The 17,709-nt window shown below is 36.3% G+C and overlaps 1 protein-coding gene across 3 annotated transcripts in view; it reads left to right on the top strand.

The window, feature by feature from the left end:
- VPS35L (VPS35 endosomal protein sorting factor like) overlaps positions 1–17,709 on the top strand; it is a 56,627-nt gene that overhangs the window by 18,247 nt on the left and 20,671 nt on the right. For all 3 annotated transcript variants that reach the window (XM_037382889.1, XM_037382891.1, XM_037382890.1), the window contains 14 exons: positions 1,039–1,116; positions 1,491–1,613; positions 2,329–2,375; positions 4,545–4,656; positions 4,863–4,979; positions 5,311–5,364; positions 5,790–5,870; positions 6,737–6,799; positions 7,852–7,937; positions 8,977–9,057; positions 11,503–11,566; positions 13,621–13,719; positions 14,566–14,643; positions 15,786–15,900. In XM_037382889.1, coding sequence (XP_037238786.1) covers positions 1,039–1,116; positions 1,491–1,613; positions 2,329–2,375; positions 4,545–4,656; positions 4,863–4,979; positions 5,311–5,364; positions 5,790–5,870; positions 6,737–6,799; positions 7,852–7,937; positions 8,977–9,057; positions 11,503–11,566; positions 13,621–13,719; positions 14,566–14,643; positions 15,786–15,900 — 1,198 coding nt within the window. The remainder of the gene's footprint in view (positions 1–1,038; positions 1,117–1,490; positions 1,614–2,328; positions 2,376–4,544; positions 4,657–4,862; positions 4,980–5,310; positions 5,365–5,789; positions 5,871–6,736; positions 6,800–7,851; positions 7,938–8,976; positions 9,058–11,502; positions 11,567–13,620; positions 13,720–14,565; positions 14,644–15,785; positions 15,901–17,709) is intronic.

Genomic DNA, 17,709 nt, shown 5'->3' with positions numbered 1-17,709 from the left:
CTCCCTATTTTCCCATACTGGTCCCCATCTTTCTTGGCCCTGCACCTGCTTTCCCAGCAGCTGTAGCTTGTTACAGCCACGGCCTGTTGGCACAACATAATTACTTGGTCTCAGGATTCAAGAATAGCTCAAGCCTACCTTTCTTGTTAACTTCAGCGCAGCAACTTCAGTACAATTCTGATTACAGGCCTATTCTAATACCAGGCCTGCATTGTGCAGATCTTCAGAGATTCTAAGGCCACGCTTCTGCAGCCATTCTTCTACAGGTGCAAGGTACCTCTGCCTTGTGATGAAGTCAGCTAGAATTGCATAAGCTTGAAGGCTCAGACCCTTGGGTTTGTTTGAAGAGGGGAACTTTAAGCTGTTGAGATGAGTGAGTTTGTGTGTGTGTTTTGAAGCCTGATCTGTTGCTAACTTCTCATTTACTTCTGCATCTTTCTCTTTTCTTCAGTAATATGCCACTTTTTTTTTTTGATACTTTTATCTGTTATTGAAAACAGCCCTGTATGGATTCATTTGCTTTGCAGTTCCAGCTTCACTGCATAGGCCTTTCATTTGCGCATCACCTGGTATTATTCATCAATATTTTATCTATATCTGCCTGTATATTTATATTTTCCTTTGGGATGCTTGCTTCTTTCTGGCCACAGAATAAATACACATGATTTAAGGCAATTTTCTGAACTTTGACTTTTAAATGTTCTTCACTGTAGGCTCCCTGCATACAATGAGTATAGGCTGTTGCAGTGCAGGCACTGGGGTGGACACTGATTTCCCTGCTGCTTACAAGATACTTGGAGGTGATGTTAGGAGAAGCATGTTTAAACACAGCTGTGACTACCTCAGGGTAGTTGTTAGTGGACGTGACTATAATAGTAAGCAAGGAAATAATAAGTCAAAAGAATGTGATTCAGTGCTGTTTGTTGAGTTGATGTGTGTGGCTAGGTGTAGTCCTATGGAAAAAATGCATTTTTGTCTTACAGTTGAAGGAGAATTGTAGGTGATAGATGCAGATTAAGTCTTTTTCTTTTGATACAGGTTGGGATGGAAGTGGCACCACAGCTCAAAGAAAGCCTTAACAAAAATTTCTTTGACTTTCTTCTGACATTTAAACAAGTAAGCAAGTAGGGGTTTTATTTGCAAAATCACACAAATACATTCCTTAAACTACCGCATACTTTTTTAAAATCTTTGAAGTTCTTAAATATAGATTTAGGGATGTTCCTGTACCCCGATATAGTTTGGGACATTTTACATACATTCTGGTAAGCTGAAACTGTTCTATTCAGCATATTTCCATACTTCTAATGATAAATATTTTGAGCTTGACATTTTTTCCCCAGTATGCAAGGAATGTTTCAGAGTATCTGTGTATCTTTGTGATCTTTTCTGTTGTCGTTTCCATTCATACACAAACTTTGTCCAGTTTGTCATATTTCCTACTAAATAACTTTCTCACAGCAACATGTTTTTGTCCTTTACGTCAACAGATTCATGGGGATACGGTTCAGAATCAGCTGGTAGTACAATGTGTGGAGATTCCTTTGTATTTGACTCTGTATTCTCCTGCTATAGACTGGATTTTACAGTGTATTGCCTACCATGCTCCTGAAGTAAGTAAACGTCGTAATGCCTGACACTGAAGGAAGTGTTAGGGTGAAAAGTTAATTTTGCCTATTAAAAAACCCCTTCAGTCAGTACTTACGTGAGTGTGAGTGCAAGTGTAAAGAGCTTAGATACGGCTGCCTGTTTCTCTCTTCTATACAGGAAGAATGTTCATTTCCACAAAGCTCAGGTTAGACCACTTTAATTTCATAGGCAGTATTCCTGTTTGTTTCTTGCTGTCCTTTAGCTAGTTTAATCTTCATTTCCTGAATTCAGTAGTTTCTTCTGTCATACAGATATAAAAATGATTTGAGTAAACTTTAGCTTTGTAATTGCTTGACATAGTCAACAAGATCTTTTAATCTCAGTCTGTTTTGCATTCTGTGTCAGAGAGTTGGTAATCTTCACTTCTCCTGCCAGAGATAATTGATCTGGCTGGCAAAAAGTAATTACTTGGAGAAATGGCATGGCTGAAGGATTGCAAATTTGACTTCCATAAAATGGTGTGTTTGATTAAAATGCCACTGTACCTATTCCAGTGGGTGCGTTTTATGTTGTACTACACCATTGTTTTCTTGTGTTGTAAATACAGAGTAAGACAGGATTATTGGAATATGTTAGGTAGGTAATTAAACCAGCTTTTAGTAGACTTCTTTACAGTAATTAAAGCTGAATTTATTTGCAGAGTCTCTACTTACTAATTTTAATAAGTAATTCTTCCAGGTTCTGCTTACTGAGATGATGGAGAGATGCAAAAAATTGGGGAACAAGTAAGTATTGCACAATGTGGAAGACATGAGTCTGTAATAGCTGTGAGTCCCTGTAATAAAATTCTCTCTCCCTTTTGAAAACACTGTTCAGATGCATAGTATAGCTGTTGTTCTCCTAGTAGTTTACTAAATCATGGTTATGAGCATTAATTTCCAGAGGTGAAATCTAAAATATGGTAGATTACTTGGTAGAGCAAAAGTTAAATTAATTAACTTGGTTGCTGCATTTTGGCTCCTTAGCCAAGGTTTAGGATGGGTAATGTGTTCTCCATCAGCCATGTCTGTGATTCCTGGTTGTGCTTCATTTTAATCTGTTTTCCTCGCCTGCTTTCTCCCTGGTCTCCACTGGCTACATTCAGCCCATACATACATTTTGCAAGGGAAATGGTAAACAGCTGACACCTTTGGAAGATGGTAATATTTAAGCAACTGCCTTTTTCAGCATTGAAATTAGTATCCCAAATGTCTCCTAGAAGGCTGTGCAGACTGACCACCTTTAGCAAGTACTTCAGGAAGATGGTCTGAAAGTTTTGTATGTACTTTCTGAGCTGTGTGAGTGCAATCTGGCCTGCTTGTGAGCTAATCTGAATTAATTTTATTGGGTAGGTAGGCTGAGCTCTGTAAAAGGTTTTGGCTACCTATTTTTTTTGCTGATGTGCTTTGCACAGTCCAATTCTGCAGTGGCTGAGGAGCTAAAATATGTTAATCACTTAGATGAGAAGTGCCAGTATTAGCATTCTGTGACAACTAAGGAGTACAGGGAAAACGTGATTTTAAAAATGTGGTGTGAAGATGTTACTGTATCAGAGTGTATAATATGGGTAAAAGTAATCCCTGTGCTCTGCTATATTGATTGGTTTGTATAGGTATTAATTTGTTTTGTGGAACTTATTTTTAAATCACCTTTTAGCATTTCTTGTTTTAAAGGTGGAGTAGGTGCTTAGGACAAAACGTTGAGTATAATAAGGTGGGGTTTTTTTTGAAGAAATGTTTTTGGGACATGCCTTTTTTTATTGGGAAGTTGAATAATCTGTCTTAGATGCTGTATAAAGCATTGTAGTTTCCCTTTAAAGTGGAGTTCTGTGGTTTTATGTCTTCTCATGACTGTCAAAATACTACAAAGCAAGAGGCATCAGTATATAAATCTTTAAATAACCTCAGCATGTTCCATGAACTACGTTGTAGCCATCTAAGTGAGAAGTGACAGCCTGCTTCTCTGTATTGCAAAGCATATACCTAGTGAACTGGAAGTACTTGTCTAATGATAAAATGCAAATTCCAGTCAAATTGCGATGGGACCACTAATGCTCAGTCAGGAACACAGAGGATGCTGGGCTATTTTAAGCACTCCATAGAATTTCCCTCAAGGTAAAGTGCCCTATATTCAACTGTCTGTTTCAGCCTAGTGAAGGACACAGTGTTTTATGAGGCAGCTTCTGTGCTAACTCATGGCCGAGTTTGCCCAGAGGAATTGCCTTATGGATGATCCTAGATTTTGTTTCTTATGTTTGCATAATGGTATCAGTAAACTGGGTTATACACAGTAATGCAGTGAGTTCACTCTTCCATCAGTAACTTTGGTTTGATAGTAATACAGATACGGGTCTGAATGATTACTCCTAAATGTCTAAATATGTCATAGTGACTGTTTGGATTTATTTTAATCCTAACGATGCAGCTGCTAGAAATTGGACTTTTATAATGCATATATAGAATTATTTAGGTTGGAAAAGACCTTTGAGATCAATGTATTTCAATTCAGTGAGAAAAACTTCAATGAGATTTGCCCTCCCAAAGTATACTTCTGAACTGTAGTTAAAAAGAGACTAAGCTTCTAAATGTGTCAGCTGCTCCTGGTTTACTTGATCTTTCTAGTAAATACCTGATAAAATGCTGGCTTCAAAAAACCCTGTGTGGAACAAGGATTCTACAGGCTGAGTTACCTTTTCTGTATCTGATGGCTTAATATTTTCTTGGTTTGCTTATGCACTATTAATCTTCATCAATGCAAGCTCGATTTGTGAGGTTTTTTCTTCCTTATCCCCTTTTTTAAATTTAGAATAGATACTGGACAGTTGTTAGTCTGAGAAGTTCAGATTGATGTAAATGAAGGGACAACCAAATTTTTGTTATGTTGAGCTGTATTGATTTGTGTTATGTTCATTGTAGTGCTTTGCTGTTGAATTCAGTAATGTCAGCATTCAGAGCAGAGTTTATTGCTGCAAGATCTATGGACTTCATTGCCATGATTAAAGAGTGTGATGAATCTGGATTCCCAAAGGTAACTTTCTGTATGTAATTTGTAACAATTCCTGTTTGTGGTCTGACAGAGTTCTTTATACTCTTAGTTGCCTACATAACTTGCACATCATTTAAGTAAAAGGTGGTTTGAGCCAAGAGATCTTTCTGCACAGTGTACCTGCTAGAGCAGTGTTGGACAGACATGCATCTTCTCTTTTTGATTTAAAATTTCTCATTAACTTTCAGCATCTCCTCTTTCGCTCCTTGGGATTAAACTTGGCATTGGCTGATCCTCCTGAAAATGATCGCCTTCAAATATTAAATGAAGCCTGGAAGGTGATAACAAAGCTGAAGAACCCACAGGTGAGTTATTGTCCACTCTGTTTCACTACTGTTTCTGCATTTAAGGCAAAATTGTGGGCAGCTGTTCAGTTAGCATATACTTAGCATGACATGGTTTACCTTTTGTAGATGCACACAGTTGCCAAAAAATATGGTGCCTTTTTATGATCCCTGTTTTTCTACTTAAGCATAACTTAATTCTGCGTAACATAATTCTACAGAAGAACTTTTGAGATTTGTTCATACCTTATGAGCTAATTGTTTTAAGTGTAATTTTGTTTCTTATGTTTGCATAAGTCTGTTGCTCGTAACCTGCTGCAAACACTGGTAATCATAAGACACGTATTCCTAGGATTATATCAACTGTGCTGAAGTGTGGGTGGAGTATACATGCAGGCATTTTACGGTAGGTGAAAATTATTTTATTTCCTTTTGAAGGTTTTCTGATACAGACTAGTGAGTGTATTAGCAGTTTGGTATTAAAAATGGAAAAACTAGGCCTATTCAATATAAGTGTGTAGGACTTCAGTAATGAATGAAAAAAATGTACTTCCTTTCATGAAAGATGAGCAGGGACAAAAGATGTAGCTTTGAAGGAGTCTTCACCACTCCCCAGCACCGCATATTTCTTACCCTTTTTTTTTAATGGAAGGCGGACCAGTTTAAGTAAGGATTTACTGGAGCTATGGCTGAAGTTCCTGACTTAACTAGAGCACAGTAGAAACCTGATGTTTTGGTAAATGGAAGTAAATTATCCAACTGGTTTGCAGTGACTTGATTTCTGTGCTGATTTCATTACTGTCTATTGCAACCTCATTTTTTGCTACACAGAAGCGAGAGGTCAATACAGTTTTGGCTGATGTTATCAAACACATGACTCCTGATCGAGCATTTGAAGATGCTTACTCACAGGTAAGAATTTATTTTGCCAAATCTGTAAAAATCTGATGTGTGTTTTCTTAGATTAAATTAATTCTTAAACATTGCTGATGTCTCTTACCACAAAATAATTATTTTTAAACACTGGCTGTAATTGGGGAAGCCTTTTGGAACAGTGTAGTGCTGTGATTTGTTCCTCCTTTTTCCCCTGTGCATTGATCTTTCGGTTCAGAGAAATGCTAAACCAGAATGATTTACATATTTAGAAGCAGCAATAGTTAACTCCTACATTGACAGTGGTGTTCTGCTGAAGATTAGTAATCATGGCAGACTGTTTAAACAGAAGTAAACCACAAAGTAATCAATCTCTACTTGGCATTGTTGAGGCTTCAGTAAATTATCATGTCTGGTTCTTGAGACTGCATGCCAGGTGAGATATGGATCAACTAAGAGGTTCTAGAAGGTTTTTGTGGTTATTTGGAGGGTAGATAAAGTGCCTACAAAAGAAGATTTAACAAACTGGTTTGGGATTATTTTTGTTTGTTTATTTGTGGGTTGGGTTGGCATTTTTTTAGTTTAGAGAGCTGAAGGGCGTGCAGACTATAGATCAGAAAAATCTGCCTGACTATATAAAGAACAAATAACGCCTGGGCAGGCTGGTCAGCCTCTGTTCGTATGAGTTCTGAAGAGCATGTTGGAAATAAATCTGTTAAGAACAGCATATCTGTAGTCAATCATGGTTTGGGGAAAGAAATTACATCAATGAATGCTTAAAGTGTCTTCCAACCTAGTTTTCTATGAATAACTAGGGAAGAATAATTTCTGGTGTGAATAGTCTTAATTTAACTTGTGTTACAATCATTCATTTCCCCCCGCCCTGCCTTTTTTTTCCTCTTCAGCTGCAGTCAATTATTCAGAAAGTTATTACCTATATCTATGACTTCTCTCTGCTTTTTTCAGTGGTAAGTGATGCTCTGTTTAATAAATTTTTAAGAACTATTTTTCACTGTTTCTCCAAGAGAATTTACCTGACTTGAGTATTTAGATTGTTTGCAGGGTCACATAGTGAGAGGGTGTTTTGTCAAGTAGATAAGTGCAGAAATGTTTTAGAAACTCTTTGCTGCTACTACTTAAATATTCTTTATTCTAATTCCAATTTTCTATACTTTTTTTTTTTCCTTAGGCTGTTTCTAAGTTGCTTTGTTACTGTGGCATAATTGACAATGGAAGTTAAAATACCATTTATTTATGTGGGTGTTCATGTAATTACTCATAGCCATTTGTATGTTATGATATATACTTAGCATGCTCTATCATAGGGTTTGAGTTTGGTATTGAAACAAAGTGAAACTAAGAGAGGTCAGAGACTGTATATGAGGCAGAGGAAGAGGAACAAAGACAGTGGGTGTCAACGTTCTGAAACCAGTTGAAGAGTAAAATTGAAGGCTGACTCTGTGGGTTTGGAGTCAAGGCTTTTTCACAAATTGCTCAGATAATTCTGAAAAACTTACCCTCGCTATATTCTTGAGGTGATACAGAGACTAAGTATTTCAATATCTTAACAACCTAAACCCACATCTTTGAAAAAAATTTGTGTGTCTTGCACCTTCATAAGTTGCCCAGGCTACACACAAGATAGTTGCTGGTGTGTGGCCTGTTTTCATTGGTTTTAATATCCCACCTTTTCTTCCCATAGATGTCTGAATTTGTCAGGATCTTAAGCTGTTTCAAGTATATGACTGCTTTTAAAAAAATCTGCAACACTTGATCCAAACAGTTCTGTGTTTTATTCTGGATCTCTGCAATCAATAAATTGACATGCCTTTCAGCCTTTGGTGCTTTTCCATTTGTTCCACTCTTTCATCCTTCAAAATTAATTACTATCTTCAAAGATTAATTTTAACTAAACCAGCTATAATTATAAAACTTATCCAAAATACTTATTGTTTTAGTGTGTTGTTTGTAAAATACCTAATTTTACTTGTTTATGTATTTAATGTATTTATACTTTCAGGAGAAATTCCTGCCATTTCTGGATATGTTCCAGAAGGAAAGTGTGAGAGTGGAGGTTTGCAAGTGCATTATGGAATCTTTTATTAAGTAAGTGGAGAATATTGAGATTAAATGCACTCTGGAGGGTCTGGGGAATGTATTGAAAGATTGCTAGGGAAGATGAGTCAGTGTGTAGGCCATTTAGCTTGTGAAGGTGTTCCAGGTTATGGGGGGAAAAAATAATGCCTCAGTTTTGTTAATCTATTGATTGACTGTTTAACTGTTTACAAAGAAAGCTGAAACTGAAGTAAATGTATTGATGCTGGCTTGCTGTGGATTAACAGAATAGTTGTTCTCTGAGGTTTTTAAAAGTTATGTTCCCTTACTTGGTTTATGAAATTATTTCGTATTCCAGCTGGTGTGACAGCACAGAACTGTTACCTTGGTATAATGGAGGAAGAAAGAGCAGTCTCTTGTTATAAGCTCCATTATGCAGAAAAATGGGTATTTCCACAGTTGAAAATTAACTTAAAAGATGAGGGTTCATCTTCAAATATTGTTAAAGTCAGACAGTCCCTTTCTTTTCAAATAATTCACAGGTTCCTTGAAACATTTTTTAATTTTTCACCTTCCCTTCAGGTACTAAGCCCCCACCGCAGCCTTCTCTAGATTAAACAGTCCCAGCTCTCTTGGCCTTTGCTCATTTGAGAGGTGCTGCAGCCCCTTAGCGGTGCTCCACTGCACATGTGCCTCTGTACCTAAATGTGGCGTTTATCCTTTCTGCCTGTCCATCAGTAGCAGAGAAACCGTATTTCTTCTTGGTAGATCTAGAATTGCGTTGTTTTGATGTTCATAGATTGCCTCAATGTATCACTTGTTTAGCTTGTTCTGTCCCTTCAGGAGCCAGATTCTGTGGCTTGGCAGTAAAGCTCCATGTATTAAGATGTTTATTGACTAGCATTTGTTGCAATTATATGTCTGCTAACCATGTGATCTTTGGAGTTCTGTTGGCTAAAAAATTAATATAAAATTTCTGTAGTGTCATACAATGCTGATGATTGGAGTTTTGCATTAGAATAGTATTACTCATTGGTTTTCATTTTGAAAGAGCAGGATTTTTCATCACTTTTTCTAAAATATTTTATAGGCATCAACAGGAATCTACAAAGGATCCTGTTATACTCAATGCTCTTCTGCATATCTGCAAGACGATGCATGATTCTGTGAAGTAAGATTAATTTTACTCATAATATAGTAAATTAATAAAATAAAAATAAAAAATAGATTAATTTTACTCATAACTATAGTTTTTGCAAAGTTTGCTGCTAGGTGTACAGTTTCACATGCCTGAGGCTGTTTGTTTCATGGTGGATTAAGACATGGATCCAGTTAGTGCTGAGGGAAGAGCTACACAGTGAAGTGGCAGCATGTACCATTTACTCTTTAATTACTGCTTTATTTTGAATAGTGAAGCAGAATTTTAAAAGGAAAGTAGCAACAGTTTTGTAGAGTTTTCTAGTGAAGCAGAGACTAAACAATCTTTTTAAAATATTTTTGAGAGTGAAACCAATGTAATCTTTGAGTTATAGTGAATAATAAACTATTTTTGAGATTTAAGTGAAAATGTAGCTATTATAGCACAGATTGCCATACTCAATTGCATCTGGTTTTTTGGGCCTACTTTTTCAGCCATTACAAAGAGGTGTGAAGTCTTTAAAGGACACTTGGAAGGTCTCTAGGAACTTGAGTAGAGGAAGCTAGAACAGAGGAGAAGCTCTTGAACCATCTGTGTCTTTCCCCTAAATCCTTCTCGTCTCTTTTCCCCTTGACTTTGAGTGCTGAGGTTGTTGGGGATCCTGGGTGCGTTGTTGGATCCTCAGTGTTTGAACAGCAGTTGTGCAATGTGGAAAACAGTTGTGGTTGTAGGTATCTTGCAGAAATCACACAGAAATCTCTGTCTGATTGAAAATACAGCCAGAATCACAGTGCTCCAAATTTTAGATCGTAAGAGCAAAAATCTGCTTTTTTCTTCTAGTTTGGGTTGAGTAGAACTGTAGGGGCACAGTTTCTTTTGGCACTCTGAGCCTAACACCTCTTTGTATGGCAGACGCTGTAAAGGAACTTGTAACTGTTTCGGCCTTGATATGCCATGAATGCAAGATTTATTGCCAATAAAGAAATCAGATTTGGCATGTAATTGCAATTTATACTGGCTAGAGTGCTTTATTTTGGGTTAGAGCACCTTATTTGGCTGTATGTTGCACTAAAAGCCACTTCAACCTTTAAACAGAAGAATATATTGAAGCTAAAATAGCTTATTTAAAAAAATTAAGCAGTTTATGGCAATCCACATTTGGTGCTTCCTCTGACATGTCGCCAAAACAATTTGATACTTCACTGGGATCCTTAAAATCCCTTCAGTCAGCAGTTCTTTTAGCTGAGATAAGGTGGTGTACATTGTTAGCTTGGTTGTGTTGTGTCATCTCTGATTGGCAAATCATCGTAAATTCTACGTATCTTAAAGTAACTCCTGCATCTGTTTTTACACCCTGGTTCAGGAAACTCCCAAACCATTGTGTAGAGCTTGCTGACCCCCGTAACAGCTGTTGCAGGATAACAGCCTTTAGGCTGGTAGGGGTCTGATTCAGAATTGAACTGTAAACCTATAACTGACCCGGAGATCTCATTACAAGTCTTCTGAGCCTTTCAGAGCCCATCAGTTGGCTCTTTTGATTGGCAATGCACTAATGAGCTAATCATGCTGAGATTTTCTTTCCTCCTTTACTGAATTTGTATAATAAAACTATTGTTCTCTTCCCATCTGGTGTCTGAGCTCAGAAATGGGTAACTAATATACTGAAGGTCAAAGCTAGAGCCAAGTCTATAATAGTAAAAGGATTAAACTGTTAATTTAATGTTAGTTAATTGTAATTTAACTTTTTGCTTATCCATTTTCAGTGAAACAGGTTTGACTTATTGGATTTTAATGTGATGTAAATTTGTTTCAAATCAGATTTGGACCCTTGCTGTAGAATTGGTATTAGTGATAATCTTGAAACTTTTTACATATCAATTTAGTTCTGTTTGTACTAAAACATCAAAAAGGCAGCCCTGTGACAAGGTGATGCTAATTATTTTTTAAATTATGTGGCAGGGTTAGTTAAAAAAAACCCAAACCAAACAATAAGCTAATGATGTTTCTAAAATAAATACATTAACTATTACGTATTCTATTGAAAGTGTATTGTAAAAACTTTTCCCCTTAAATAGGAAAACTTTCTTCTAAGAATAGATTTACTAACTTCTTTAGGTTTTTATAATCAGTTCCTACTCAAGTTCTCATGTTGTAACACGAGACTGAAACCATTTGCGTGCTTCAGTAAAAAACATGAGCTTAGCTTCCTTCTCATGACAAAATTCTGTAAAATATAAAGACACTACTGGCAATTTATTTTTTTTTTAAATTTCAAATTCAGTTTGGTGCCTGGTTTACTTGATATTCGTATTAAAATTAGGTATTGCTTTATAATTAATAGTTTAGTGGTCTTAGTGTACAATAAACATTTTATATGGACATAACATTATATAAGTTAGCATGTGTCATTTGAACCTTTACAAATAAATAAGATAAAGCAATATTCTAAAATTTACCATATACATTTTTTTCTTCTAGTGCACTAACACTTGAAGATGAGAAAAGAATGTTAGCAGCTTTGATAAATGGATTCATTAAAATGGTGAGTGACAATTGTGTGCAACTGTTGGGGTGTACCTTATAGCTCGGATTTTCCTGAGATCCCCATGAGAAACAGGTGCCTATGTAGCTGAACAGAGACTCTGTCTGACTTGCTTAAGACTGTTGAAAACCCCAACCAGTGTATTTTAGTGAAATAAGTATGTCTGTGTTGAAATAAATATCATACAGTATTGAGGATGACATGATGCAATATGAGATTTTAAAGTGCATGTGTTGTTTATTTAATCATATTTCCTGCTAGTTTTGTAAATCTCATGTAAAACTTGTGAAGTATTTTAAAGCAAAACACTAATGTAGCAAAAAAACAAAATACCAATAAAACAGCAGTTAAAGTCTTGCCATTATAGCGTCAGAAAAAGCTCACTGATTTATGTGAATGCAGTTCCTGCTACCCAGCTCTAAATGGAACCAATACCAGCTTTAAAAAGCATAAAATAAATATAACTTTTATGTTATTCATATCTTAATTTACAAATAGGATAAATTGTATCATCAAATTAGTAGTCCCACAAAAACTCCAGTTATTTTGTCTTGAAATTAATTTTTAACCTCTTATCCCAATAAAAATCTTTTGTTCTTGTCTGTTGTGTTTGAGATGTCAGGTTGTTTTAGGGAGATGTTCTCAAGGGTTTGGTTTTTTTTGCTTTAATCAGGTACTCTCAATGCTTGGCTTTTCTTTCACATAGTCAGAGCTGACAGGCTTTGTCTCTACTTGTCCTCTTTGTTCTGTGTTGCAATTCTATGAATTCATCTCTAGATGGTTGCTTTCTCTTCAGCTGTAACAATTTGGTATTTAATATGTTTTTAATATAATTTTGTTTTATTAAGCTTTATATGCAATATAATACTGTATAATTTCCTTTAGGAGCATTTTCCACATTGAGTAATATTTGATGTGGCTTTGTAGTCTTGGTTTAGGATGAAAAAAAAATCCCATAGCAGCAAAATGACTGGTTATAAGTTTTAAACCAGCACACATGAAGATGTGGAAGGAAAAGCAGCTGTGATAGTCATTCTTGAAGTCAGGCTTTTTTGTGGAAAATTATATATTTTCAGAGAAGTTTTCTTGAGACTAGGACTCAAGAATCAGCGGTGGCACAAATAGAGGAAAGGCAAAGGCAGTTGTCTGTAATGTAAGAAGCAATCCGTTGTTTTCTGGTGCAGTTCCTTTGATCTTTTGCTGTATGGTTTAAATTTGATTTTTATTTTATTTCTGTAAAAACTTTTTCTGTGTGTGGCTTGAGAAATAATAAATAATGCAGTTTATTTCTACTAGAAAAAAATCTTATTTGAATACATAAATGTAGACTGCCTGGAGACTTTTTCTTGCTAGGCTTTTAATTGACAGCTGAGACACTCCAGCTGACAGCACTTGTTTTTTTAAAATCTAGAGGGTTAGAAGTAGGATGTTCTCACACAAGGGTTGTTTCTTGACTTCTCTTCTTTCCTGCCAGCATGCAAGGTTGCAGGCTTTTGCCATACTATATAATCATATATTTATTAACCAAGCTAGAGGAAAACCTGCTTTTCTTACTGGTATGTCTTGTTAGGAAAATTTCTCCTGGAGGCCCTTTATCAACTAGAAATTACAAGAATCTGAATACAGATTCACTGATCTGTTTCTGTTTTTCTGGGGATTTTTTGTTTTGCTTTTTAAGTATGAACTATGTCTTTGTCCCTGTGCCATAAAGAATCAAGTTATGCTAGTTTTGAAAACACTTCACAAATCTAGGAATTAAATTTTGTTTTCTTGACAAATACTTGATCTGTAAAGTAGAAGATGATGTGGAGTATGGAAAAAAAAAACCAGCAAAACTTTCAAGTTGCCCTGAAGGTTAAGTATGGGAAAGCAGACAGTTAAAAGGACAGAGATTCTCCAGGTACTGTGTTGTTGTTAATGGTGGGGGTTTTTTCTTATCAATATATGGGGATGTTGACTTTTGAGTATCTGTGGTTTATCTGCATATGTGTTTATATTTCTTAAAGTTAATGGCCTACAATGGTAAAATCCAGGGTTTTTCTTGACTTTCATAGGTTTCATTTGGCCGTGACTTTGAACAACAGCTGAGTTTCTATGTTGAAGCCAGGTCAATGTTTTGCAATCTGGAGCCTGTTCTAGTCCAGTTGATTCATGTAAGTTACAGTTGATCTACATTATCTTAATGAGTGGGGATATATTTGCCGTTCTCCCATTCCCTGCCCAGATTATTGGTCTGCATCGGAGTAAGTCTGAGGTCTTTTTATCAGGTGTTTTTAAAGTAGGCTTTGATCTTATCTCTCATTTTATCACTTTAAGCTCTCTGAAGTTCTTGCTTGACAGGCATCCGTGGTGTCATTGCAACAAAGAAAACTGGCTATCTTGCAAGAGATTTCATCTCTAATAAAATAAATGGCATTGTTGTGCATTTAGAATTTGGGTTCTCTCTTCTGTAATCCTCCATCCAGAAGAGATTAGACAGTGTCTGGCTGCAGGTATAGGCAGAGCCCTGCTGTGGTTGGGAACGTTAATCTCTTTTCTGTATTGAGTTAGGTGTCAGGTGAGAATTAGCTGCATCCAATTCCTTTGCAACATTGTATCTTCTCTTAAATCCTTTTATTATTCCTTTTATTATTTGGGGATTTTTATGGTTGGTTTTTTTTTTTAAATAAGGGTGTTAGCTAGAGATCGTGGGTTTTATGCCAGGAAGGAGGTGATGACAGCACTATAGCTGGGAAGCAAGGGATGATCAGAAGCCTTGAATAAACCAACAAGTCTACCTTCACAAACCTTCAGAATTGTATTTGCTTTAAGGAATGGTCACTAAAATTCTCCAAGTAAAGACTAAACAGTCTGAGAGCACTGTGTTTATTTATCGTGGTCCCTTTTGACAGTTTCTGTTCTGTAAATGCATGCAATAGAACATGCAGTTTGTTACTTGCCACTGACCTAATAAATCTGTGCATTTTTCTTAATGATTTGTTTTTGGGTTTTATGTGTAGTCTGTGAACCAACTAGCAATGGAAACAAGAAAGGTGATGAAAGGAAATCATTCCAGAAAGACTGCTGCATTTGTCAGGGTAGGTCTGACTAAATAAACTTTGAGCCTGCCTTCTCTTAGCAGATAATACTACCTGCTGCCACCGAAGTCTGTAATTTTTTCAAAATGATACGTTAGTATTTTTTGACACTTGATAGTCTCCTTTTCTCTTGTTACCATTGATCTTTACTCTCTAAAGCCAATGGTGTCGTTTAAGAAAGCAAGGACCGAAAGCATTTAATAGCAGCTCTGTGTTAAAAAAGAGCAGCAAGATTGACTCCCTACGCAAAGTAAGGTTCATTGGGAAAGTGCTTGTGTGAATTCTAGAAAGCTCAGCTTTTCAAATTATATTTGAAATAAAATACTTATTTTCTATATAACTCAATCACGGAGAGAATGGGAGATAGGGGGAAAAGAATAAATTTTAATTTCTGTCTCATATCAGTGTTGATGTGCTGAAATCAGTACTTGAATTTCAAAAAAAGTGCTTCTTTCTGCTTTTAGTGCCTCTGAGTCTATATAGATATGGTCAAAAGAGCTTTGAACTCTGCAGAGGCTATGCAGGTTGTTAGTGTTGCCCTCTTCTTACCTGAAACCACAGTCTTCATCTTTATGTGCTGGGGAGGTGTTTGCATATGCTACCGTTAATGAATGGCTTTTTGTTCGTGGCACCTGTGCATGGTGGCCCAGAGAAAGCATAGCTAGTGTGACACTGAGCAGCTTCTGTATGACTGGGTGCTGCTGGCTCCACCTGGGTGTTTGGGCTGTTCCAGTAGGTCTAAAGCTGGAGCACGCTGCACTGGATCTTCTTCCTCCCAAATACACATAACACACCAGCTTTGACCAGTTTGACAGATGGAATGTTCCCAAGGACCAGTAGTCCACTTTCTAGTTAGATTTTGGTCTTGAGCTGAAAGCTAGTTACCTGAGCAGAGAGGAACTCTGAGCTGGAGTCATAGAGTAAGTTTTGAGCTAATCTACTCATAATAGCAGTAATCAATAATAGTAAATATTGTTATAATTATGGAATTTGAAGTTGCTGATTTTGGACTTTGCTTTTTATTGAAAGTCTTTCCCAAAAGTGTTTTACATATTTTGTTTCCTAATTGTGTATAAAATCAGTAATGATTCCTATAACTCTGTTAGGAATTTTCTTCAGTTTCATTTTTTTATTTGCTTTAGGCTTGTGTTGCCTTCTGCTTCATCACCATTCCATCTCTGAGTGGTATCTTCACACGTCTTAATCTGTATCTACACTCTGGACAGGTTGCTCTTGCAAATCAGTGCCTTTCACAAGGTAAGGTGTGAATTTGTCTGCTTAAAGGTTCTCTTATTTCAGAAATATTTCTAGCTGTGAATAATAACTTGGTTGAAATCAGAAGTCATAGAAGTATATTTACGATGTAATTAAAATACAGCCCTGTTTCAAGAACTGTTGCAGTGAAAACTTGTCATATTGAAGCAGCTCTTCAATTCTAACACTAATCCTGTGATCTAAATAACCAAGACAGCTAGCTGACTCTAGTTGACATAAGCATGGCTATGAGGTAGGTTGTCCTAAATTACTTAGAAAGTATGGAAGATGTGGAGTGTTTTTCTCCTGCATAATTATGCAAGCACCCTGATCATAAATGATGTGCTTTATTGTAAATGTGGAAAAAGAAACTAGTTCATCTGTGTAGTAGTTCACAGGCTGACAGAATCCTGCAACGAGTGGAAAAGAATTAAAACTTACGTCTGACACCAGAAAGTTGCTATCAAAGCACACACATGATAAATGCTTAGCTAAGAAAATATGCCACTATATCAGAATGATACAATGGCATAATACTAGATAATATGAAGAATGAAAAATACATTTTCTTTTTTGATCTGAATTATTGATTGAACCATGGCCTGAATATGTTTTTTAGCCATCCTGTTAGCTCAGTTTTAAGTAATTGGAAATTCTGACAAAAAGTGATTTGGGGGGAGAAAAAAGTGATTGTGTTCCTGTTCATATCACGAAAGGAAGACAGTTACCTATTCTGGAAGTTTTCTCATACTTTTAGCTGTTTGCAGTACCTTTCTTTTCCTTTTCAAAGTGATGTCATTCTGCTTTGTTTCACAATTTTAATACTGACTTTAAATGTCTGCTTTCCAATGCTACATGCTTTTCCTTTACACCTTTTCAGTGGAGCTGTGAGAGTAATAAATTGGATTACTTTGTATCATCTTTGTTGTGGCTATTAATTCTTTGTTTTAGCTCTGGTTTCTTCACCAGAGCTTGTTTTCCAAGCTCTGCATTTACCAGTAAGTTCCAGCTGCGGAAACAAGCTGACTTAGGATGCTGATTAAGACTTTTCAGTACAGAGTGACTGTTCTATTTCTTTGTTTTGAATCTGATGCTGCCCATATAGCAAAGCAGAGGGATTTAGCATAAAGCTGGCTGTTGTGTCCAGGTATGTTGTGCAAATAAAAGATCTGCAAAGTCTGTTGTTGTGCAGTTAGTGTTATGCAGTTTCTTTTTAGATAACAGAGTTTACCAAAAATAGACTTGCTTTTTTCTTCCTATGGTGTTTTGTTTAATTGACTAGCTTACTTAATTCTTTATATCAATTTTTGTTATTGCTGCTGTGTGGCAGTGCATCTCTTGTTGGAAGCAAATCCAAAGCAGTTTTTCTGTAGTATTTGGTCTTTGAGGGCTATGCCGTGTCCATGTTGGGGGCAGCTTCTGTGATTTAATAATCTTTCAATCTATAAACTACTTTTTCAGTATTTTTGTGACCCAAGTCTTATCTGAGTGAGATTCCTGGACCCCAACAATTGTCCAGATTTTTCAGTGTGAGAGTTTATAGACATGCACAGCTGTTGTTTGACATGTGAACACTGTGCACTTGCTAAACAAGGATCCCCATTCTGAAATCTTAAGGTAGCAGGTATATGCAAAGTATTATGAATTCAGCCTCTAAAAGGCATATTTATTAACTACTCTCTCCTGAATTTTAGACCCACAAGCTAGAGAGAGCAGCATTTGGTCCATCTCAGCTTTTGTTGAAGTGAAGCATGTGCAGAACTGGTGTTTGGTAACTCACTTTGTTTACTAAGATTTTATTGTTATGTGCTC

Source organism: Falco rusticolus, chromosome 4 (genome assembly GCF_015220075.1).
Source record: "Falco rusticolus isolate bFalRus1 chromosome 4, bFalRus1.pri, whole genome shotgun sequence".
Taxonomy (NCBI): domain Eukaryota; kingdom Metazoa; phylum Chordata; class Aves; order Falconiformes; family Falconidae; genus Falco; species Falco rusticolus.
This window is presented reverse-complemented; position numbering and strand designations above follow the sequence as displayed.